The sequence below is a fragment of the Triticum urartu genome, unplaced genomic scaffold (genome assembly GCF_003073215.2).
Source record: "Triticum urartu cultivar G1812 unplaced genomic scaffold, Tu2.1 TuUngrouped_contig_9720, whole genome shotgun sequence".
Taxonomy (NCBI): domain Eukaryota; kingdom Viridiplantae; phylum Streptophyta; class Magnoliopsida; order Poales; family Poaceae; genus Triticum; species Triticum urartu.
Genome location: NW_024120793.1, coordinates 1,644 through 11,080, shown reverse-complemented (window position 1 = coordinate 11,080; position 9,437 = coordinate 1,644). Strand labels below are relative to the sequence as shown.

The 9,437-nt window shown below is 48.6% G+C and overlaps 1 protein-coding gene across 1 annotated transcript; it reads right to left on the bottom strand.

Annotated features, from left to right (window-relative positions):
- Positions 1–6,920: 6,920 nt before the first annotated feature.
- On the bottom strand, positions 6,921–9,188 carry LOC125532363. Its single transcript, XM_048696445.1, has one exon. The coding sequence runs from the start codon at positions 9,186–9,188 to the stop codon at positions 6,921–6,923; it is 2,268 nt and encodes a 755-aa protein (XP_048552402.1).
- Between the last annotated feature and the right edge of the window lie 249 nt (positions 9,189–9,437).

Genomic DNA, 9,437 nt, shown 5'->3' with positions numbered 1-9,437 from the left:
GTTGGTTGCGAGGATTTATTTGTTTTGTGTAGGTGCGAGGGACTCGCGCGTAGCCTCCTACTAGATTGATACCTTGGTTCTCAAAAACTAAGGGAAATACTTACGCTACTTTGCTGCATCATTCCTTCCTCTTCGAGAAAAACCAACGCAGTGCTAAAAGAGGTAGCAAGCAGTTTCAGAAATTCCTAATAAATCCTAGAGGCCCACGCAGCCCATTCGTGCAAGGCAAGAGGTGGAACAAAAGTTTAGTCCCACATTGCTAGTTTAGAGGGAGTTGGACCTCTTTATAAGGGAGGCTCTTTCTCCACATGTATGAGGATGAGAACAAGAGGGACATCCACGCGCGCTCCTCCTCTGCCGCCCGCCTCGCCAAGCCACGCCTCGTCACGACGCGCCGCGGGTTGCGGGAATGAGCCGAGCCGATGTCTAAGTTTTTGCCACGCACGACGGGTATACGTAAGGTCACGCGGGAGCTGAAACGTTTTTTGTAGTGGACACTGAATTCGAACGGCGTGCCTCTTCGGCCGCTGCCCGTTCGCTTCGTCTCCCTCCGTTGCTTCACCTCCCGTCGCAGCCTGTTCGTGTCCCTCTCCTATGCCTATAAAAGGGAGGTCGCTCCTCCCAGAGAGACACACCAGAACAACGCAATCCTCTCGCCTCCAAGTTCCTGGCCACTGAGCTACTGCTACGATCTTCCTCATCCCGGCTTGCGGCATGCACCGCAGGTCGGGACAGTAGGCCTCCGGAACCACACCTTTTGAGTCCTGTACGAGAGAAGGGTGATAAGGTTTTTGGGGAGCGCTCCGCGCGACTACTGGCTTCTTCATCACGGACTCCGACGACTACTTCCACGACGACGACTTCTTCCCCGACGTCGACTACCTCAGCAACGACATGGCTGGAGAGGATGTCGATCCCAAGTCAAGTGCTTCTGCTGCTACTGTCCCGTACGTCTTCTTACTCTTTCTGTTAGATGTCCTGTCACAGTTCTTTGCTCTAGTTTCTGCCCTACATATGTTAGGTTCTACTTCATATATGCAACTTCATCTAGTGTCTATTCTAGATGTGTTCAGTTCAAGTTTATATATGCAGATGCTATTTACCTTTTCTCTGTCAGAACGCATGACTTGTTCGATCTCTACTATATTAGTCATGCTTTATCTAGTATTTCTGTTAATAAAATAATTTGGTAAATTGCTCATATTTCCAACAGTTATATGTGGGTTCCTTGTGCCAATCAAAACATGGGTAGATGCTAATCATATTTTTGTCGACATATATGTTGTCAATTTTTTCTTCCGTTGCAACGCACGGGCATATGTGCTAGTATATCTCAAATACACAAGTATTAATTTCTTGTATGCACTAAGACAACAAGATAGCATGGACACGTATAGCTAGGGTATGCATTTAGTAGGTGTCTTTCTGTTCCGAATATCCATAATAGATTAAAAGAGACTAATAAATAAAGAAAATGCCCTACTGGGTCTGCACAAGGATGCACACTAACACGTTTTCACTTTCCTGGCATGTGCGCAGGGGTGACCGACGCGGACTACCGAGACCCGGTGGGCATCATGCTCTTCAACCACTCGGAGACAGACTTCGCCATGAAGCCCGACGACCGCGTCACACAGATGATTGTCCAGGTGATTGCGACGCCGGAGGTCGCCGAGGTGGAGGGCATTGACGCCACCGTTCAGAGGTCGTCGAGGTGGAGGACCTCGACGCCACCGTTTGGAGGTTGCTGAGGTGAAGGACCTCGACGCCTTGGTAGATTTTCTAGATCGTGAGGACAGCTGTCACATTGTGCCAATATATGTGTAGCCTTGTCAGGTGTCCTCTAAGTGCTGTTACCATTGATGATTTGAGTTGCAATTAATGCTCTTCACAATACGCTCCAAAATCCTATCTGAGTGTTGGATTTGAGTTGCTTTCCTAGACTATTTTCTGTACTGCAGCATTTTATGTTTTTATTTTTTAATCCCTAATTAGTTACTAGTAGCATGGGAGAAAAACTGTACACTATTTTTTTTAGGGATAACTGTACGCTACTAGTATTTAGGACAAGCTACTACTATTTCATTAGTAGTAGCGAGGGTTTAAATAGTAATAGCGCGATGACCCGCGCTACTACTAATAAAAAAACAACTAACCAAAAAACCAACGTTACTAGTAGCCTTTTTCTTAGTAGTATCGCCCAAGATACGCCTCTGCAATGTCAAGCTGAAGCAACTCTCCACGCGGACATGTCCTCGATTCGCCCGTGCCGCCAACGACACTGAGGCCGGCGGAGCTCTCCTCTGGCGAGGAGCAGGGGACAGGGGTAATGTTAAGCTCGTTTTATGCATTTTCTTTTCATAGGTCCTGGTATGTAGTATGTCTGCCTGCAGCTGCGGAGGAATCGGGCACGACGCCCTTAACCAAGACGCCCGAGCCCGCCTGGCTGGTCGCATCTTCTGCGGCGAATCACATGATCGGCGACGTGAGCCAGCTGACGGATTGCACGCCCGCGCTTGCCGATCTCGTCGTCCAGGTTCCGAACATGGGGCCTAGGCGAGTCCACCGTATTGGGTCGCTGAGCACGCTGACCATGTCTCTCCAGAATGTGTACTACGTCCCTGGGCTTGACAAGAACCTGGTCTCAAGCAGCCAGGGCCGGTCTGAGATTTTGGGGACCCGAGGCAAAACTATAATCCGGAGCCTTTCTTATAAATATCTAGTTAATAATCACCATATGTACATATAATTTATATCAAAAAAAATAATTAAGTGCATCAAAAATAATTGTGCATATCACATAATGTATCACATATTACCTTCAAAATTTTCTCCTTATGCGTTCCTTCTCCTTTGTGATTTGTTGTTGTAACTCTTTATCAATTGTTTCATGCTTGCTCAGTCTAACTCTTATTTCATTCTAAGAGTTCATGTTGGTAATATGGTCGACACTAGCTTCGTGCTCTTTCAGTCTCTCATTAATATGCCTCCAATCACAAAACCAATCATTCCCCATTGCACTCGTGCATTTATCAGAATTGAAAAGCTTACAGGAAAAACAAAACACTATTTTGCGTGTTTTGAAAAAACTAACCATTTCCTATCACGCACCTCTCCATTGCTCATCTTTGTTGAGTAATAACTATACAAAAAATGTCTTGAATTTTCATCCAAAGGATATTCAATATTTTCTTCTTCCCTTTTAGGCCCCCTTTTCACTAATATGTCCCTCGCTTTGTTATCAAGATTACCCCAATTGCTTGAATCATAAATATCCACAGTAACCGGTTACTAATCAACACTAGTAGATTCTGCCGTAGATGAATTAAATATGGGCTCATGATCACTCACATTGCTATCATCCATGTTGACGTCAACATTGCCTTCTGTGCGAGTATGACCATCATCTTCCTGATTGCCATTAGTTTGGCCACCCGCAAGAACTATTGCCAACTCGTCTGGATTTCTTGAAGTGCTTGTATCGCTCTTATAATATTTAAAAAGAGATCCACTCAATGCATCTTTCTCCTCATCTGCCTCCTTCTTCTTTTTACTTTTATGACCTCCGGATGGATACTTTCTACCCGAACTTGACATGACCCTGCTCAAATTAAAAGGAACATGGGCGCAAAGCTAATTAAAATTTAAAATTTTAGATAAAGTACCAAAGATCATCTAATATAATGATAAACTTCTAGGGCCTAATATAGTACCTTCTCTCTGTAATCTAATCGGCAACATGGGCGCAATGATTCGAGCGCCCTAAAAACAATTCGTCAGTTCCCTGTTAAGTTGTTAGATCGATCGAGAAATTGGGAATTGGCGGCTGCTACGAATAAGCCGGATGATTTCCTAGGGAAATCATCCGCCTTGCCAGTCGTCCAATCTGGACGGGGTGGCCGTTTGATCGTAGCACAACCCAGTCTTCCTTCTCTGCTCTTCCATCCATCAGACGCAAAATCCACCATATGTATCCCTCAGCAGCAGCTTCCACGGCAGCACCGGCGGCGCCGCCGGCCCTCCATTGCAACCTAGGCCAGGTTCAACGACCCTCCGGCGTGCTTCACTGCAGCCCAGGCGTAGCTCCATTGCAATCCCGACCAAATTTCAACGACCCTTCGGTGTGCTTCATTGCAACTCCGGCGGCACTTCATTGGAACCCCAACCAAGTTCCGACGACCCTCTGGCGTGCTTCACTGCAGCTTCGGCGCGCTTCACTACAACTCCGACGTGCTTCACTGCAGCTCTGGCGGCGCTCCATTGCAGCCTAACGAACCCGGCGACGCTTCATTGCAGCCCCGGCGGCGCCGCGTTGTTTCACTGCAGCGCCACACCGGCACGGCGGGCTCCATCGCAGCAGCCCGTCGGCGGAGCTTCACTGCAAACGTCACCACAGCGCATTGATTCTTTGTTGTAGCATCGGCTGCCCCCGCCGTGCTCCCACCCGATGGCCTCGGCGAAGCTTCACTGGAGCACCACCATCGGCACGGTGGTGCTCCATCGCAGGGCGACGGCGACGTGGTTGCTATGACGAAGCACACGACGGCGACAGTAGATGCTGCACGGCGGCGACGGGATGCTGCGACGCATCACCCGGTGGTGACGGCGACGCGATGGTAATGGCGGATGCTTCGTCGCCTCTTCCTGGCAGCAGTAGCGCGCGACTGACGTTCCGGTGGTCGCCGGGCAGAGTGCAAAGGAGAGAGCCGTGTGAGAGGAAACGGGGGGAAAAGATGAGGGAGGGGACGAGTGGAGGAGAGAGCGCTGGAAAAGATAAGATGGGGAGGAAAGCGGTGGGCTCGGGGGAACACGTGGCGAGTGTACAAGACGGCTTATAGCGACAGAAAATCATCCGGTTGATTTGAACACTTCTCCTTGGGAATTAGGATTAGAAAGAAAAGAAATAGGATGAAGATCATGTGAGGGAAGAGGGCGCGACCAGATGTACCTGCCGCAGTCGTCGCGTCGTTCGTGAGGAGGCAGGGTCGAAGAGATTAACAAACAGGAAAAAAGGGCAGGGAACAACCGATCCAAAGTTACAGGAGGAAATCAATCCAACGATTCCTTTTCCAATCTCCGGTTTCCATGTGACCACGTACAAACATGGGCCAGGCCCAACATATCTTTACTTTCCTAGGCTAGTAGTGATCGGGGCGATCGGCCAGAAGCTGAACGAGGCGCGCTGAGACGTGAGAGATAGATTAGTTTCAGTTTTTCCCGATCGAAGACCTGTATATACACACGTACGTATACCTGGGAGAGGGCCCCTGACTTTTGGGGGCCCGGGGCGGCCGCCCCGTTCGCCCCTCCCCAGGACCGGCCCTGCCAGCAGCCAGCTCGCCAAACTTGGCTACACCATGACCCTCGGTCCTTCGGAGTGCCGCGTCACCAAGAATGATCAGGACCAGACCCTTGTGGGGAAGGCTCATTTCACCGATGATTACCTGTCCGAGCTGGACTTCCTCAGGGTTCCTCCCTCCACCGGCTGATGGTGCCCCGCCTGCCATCTATCGACTGTGTGGTTGTCACTGCCTACATCATAGAGGTTGGAGAGTAATGATGAAGGCAAATTTTAACATGGTCCCTCTTATCTCTTTTTTTACATGTGAGGTAAAAAGGTAAGAGTCAATCAAGCCATTCATTGATGAGATCAACGGCTAAGATCTATTTTATACTCTTACCTTTCATGTGAAAAGAGGGGGTAAGAGGGATCATGTTAAAACCGTAATTTTATACATTCATTCTAACTTTTTTTATGCGGTTGCATTCTAACTTTTTTTGTTCACAAGACATCCAAACAATCATTCGTACCGCCGTCGATTTGATCTTGTATCTAATTTTCAGTCAGGTGCCTTCACCGTTTTCGTAACTATGCATCCCTGAATGTGCTTGCCTGTTTTACCGTTGGTACTACCCTGTTGTTTATGGATGCATTCCAGGCCACACCCGCCTGCAAGCCAGAGCTCTGCACATGTTGTAGGCAAAGATGAAAAAAGATGAAAGATTAATCTAGTAACAAACTTAACTTGATGAATAATAGCCTTAGGGTCACCAGGAAATCGCCCCGAAAACAAGTTGTTGTCTTCCACAGGGTCCAAATATATGATGCATCAAACCCCAACTTCCACACTGTCACACAGTTGTGACAGATTATATGGAGCCGTTGTGAAACCGTAATTTGTTGTTTATGATGATCAAGCGAAGGTCTAGAGCCTTCAGACGCACATGTGAGGACAATAGGCAGGCTCTCGCAGTCTACCTTTCCAGCAATAGGGTTTCCACCCCCTTTTTGTCTGCAGGAAAGTGCAATCACGGTGAAAAAACTGTGTGTGGTCTTTCACTAAGACCTGTAGTGAATGGTTCTTATAGATCAAGATTCAGGTATATCACCTGCTAATTAATGCAGATAAAGGGCAGCAAAGAAATGATGACCAATTAATCCAGAGATACAATGAGTACAGTTACCAATCCAGAGATACATGGGTACAAACCAGAGAGATACATGGTGCAAGTGAACCACCAAATCAGAAAAAAAAAACGGAGATACATGAGTACAACTAGACAGACTTAGAGAGTACACAACTACCAACATCGAAACATGAGTACAACCACCAAACCATGAAAACCGGAGATACATAAGTACAACCAGAGACTGAAGGAAAGTTGTACTCCCTCCGTTCCAAATTACTCGTCGTGGTTTTAGTTCAAATTAGACAGACTCGTCGTGGTTTTAATTTGGAACGGAGGGAGTACATGAGTACAACCACCAATGCAGAGAGAAACATGAGTGCATCCACCAAGCCTGAAAAACAAGAGGCACATGACTACAACGAGAGACCGAAGCAGGAGGGTACAGATCAGCTAGTGAGATGAAAAGCATCATAGCAGAGATTGTTGCAGAGGAAGATGGATGGCAGTTTTTAACGAAGAAGTGACTTGAGATGCTTTTTGACGTCGCTGTTCTTTGTGTGTTCCATGATGATCCATACCAGGGTCGCGAGCTCGCCGCCGCAGCTGAGCTGCTTGGCGTGAGAATCCCTGCTGCACCGCATGGACGCAAACATGAGCAGACGCACCCACGCATCCAAGACAAACTCCAACACATCCCCATGAGGTTTCTGCAAATCTGGAATCCAGTATGCAAGTAGTTCCATCGTACCTTTGCTTTCTCCACCCCTGGACGGTGGGTTTAGCAGCATCTGGCCAAGTTGAGCTCCTCTCCAGACAGTAGTCATATTCAAACCCGGGTCATTAAGATTATCCTTGTCCATCTTTTGAGTTCCTCCCCAGATAGGTGAATTTGGGTCATTAAGACCATCCATGTTATTCAGCATCCACTTGGCAACCATCTCCTTTTCTTTTGTTGCATGACTAGTTGGTATAGCCACTTTCCATATCAACTCCACAGCACGGCGTGTTTTCTCGTGCAGCCCGCCGAGCGTACGCCCTGGTAGCATTTGAGGGCGTTTGGCGACGAGGAACATCATGTAATCTGACATCTGCTCCATCGCCTTCACGAGTTCCTCGGACTTTCCGCCTCCGATACTGGGTCTGCGTGCGAGGAAGACATCGGTGGCGATGTGCCAGATGAGGATGACCTCTTGAAGCTCAAGATGGAACCTCCTATCTTCATCTGACTGATCTGCATGCTTGATGTCAGCAGCTTTCTCGTCATAGTGTTCAGGCGGGGCTTGACAATACCTCAAGTGATGAGTTTGTTGCTCGTAGGATCTGGGAGAGTACTCTGCAACAGCTTGCCTGTCAGGGCGGTGGCATTGACATGGTGGCACATTTACACGAACAAACTGTTCATGGGGCAGCTCGGGACCAGGGAATAAGTGCTTGCACATGTTGATGAACACCAGCTTCTTGACATTGTCTGGAATCTCAAGGCCCCTCGAATGGTCTTCCCATTCATAGCCTCTCGAATTCAACTGGCCTTTTGATTCAGTCGTCAGCCCAGGTATGCTGTATAGGTTGCGCCTGTTTCCAACAGTGCACTGGTCAAACATGTTGCACTGCCCGAAGGTGCCCGCCCACCTCCTGTAGCTTTTGGGCTCTCTGGGACATGCACATGTCCACAACCACAAGGAGAGCCGGGAAAGACGCAGTGACACGACAAACCGACGAAGCTTCGCCCATCTCTCCAGGCACCAAAATTGATGCTTGAACCAGTTGTGTGACATATGTTTGAAGTATGAATGTGTCCAGCCTGACGCTAGTGCTCTCAACAGCGATCTCACATCGTGGAGGAGGGTCGTAACCAGCAATATGTAACTCACAGCTTTATCTATTGGCTCAAGCTTCATGCACTCTTTGCACTGGAGGAAAAACAGCAGGAGCGCAGTGGCGGTGAGGAATGGCGAGGCCAGACGGATGATGTAGCCAGGCAAGGTGTGGACCACGGATGTCTTGGTGTAGAGGATGTCATGCATAAGGGAGAGTTCCATCTCCACCACCTTGCACATACTCTCCCATTGACCCGAGAACATGCTTCTGACTGCATCACGGTCCATGTACTCCACCGAGTAATCAGAAAAGGCACCCTTGCAGATATCGAACAGGCTGTGAGCAACCAACAAGGCTTCCTCGTCTTTCAGACCCTCCAGATTCTTGCCTCCACCATAGTCATCCCTGAAGCTATTGGCATTGGGCTGCAGCTTCCTGAATGACCTCCGGATGCGGCTCAAGTTGCATTGCCTTAGCGCCACCGCACTCTCCGCATACTTGTAAAGGCCCAGCAATAACATGATGAAAGACGCCTGGCGCAACAACCCAGCAGTGGACTCAAGGAGTATATACCTGCACACAATAAATGCGGATCCCACGGACTGCAAGAAAACAAATACACCCGCGCGCAGCCAGAGCTCACTGTCCTCGCTGATGAAGGCGCTGATGTTGTCTGGGCGAGCGTTGTGCAGCAGAAGGAATGGCACCCAGAAGGCGACGATCATCTTCTCGCACGGCGAGGTTTCGAGGTACAGATTGCTGATGACATATGCCGGGCACCACTCAGTCAGCTGGTACGCCAACCACAATAACCCTCTCTTCCAACCTTTGCCTTCACGCCGGCGGCTCTCGGAGAAGGAGGCGAGAATAACATACATAAGGAAGCTGAGAAGCAGCACTATCCGGTACACATAGAAACTCAACCACTTTACATCAGCTTCTATCCATGCTACAGCCATCTTGCTACCCCCTGCAAGCACTGCAATCAAGATTAGTTTGTTACACTGGTATAGCATACATATGCAAGCATGCATCTAGTATGTGTTGCATCTGATGCTACACAGAGGTTAATAAGGAGCAAAAACCAGGATAAAATGTGACACATACCGGCATGCAACAGCTAGCTAGGCAGATCGATGCTTCAACCTTCCGTTCGAGACTGAACTGAAGGCAAGAGTTGCTCCCTAGAGTCTTATCTCTAGAGATGG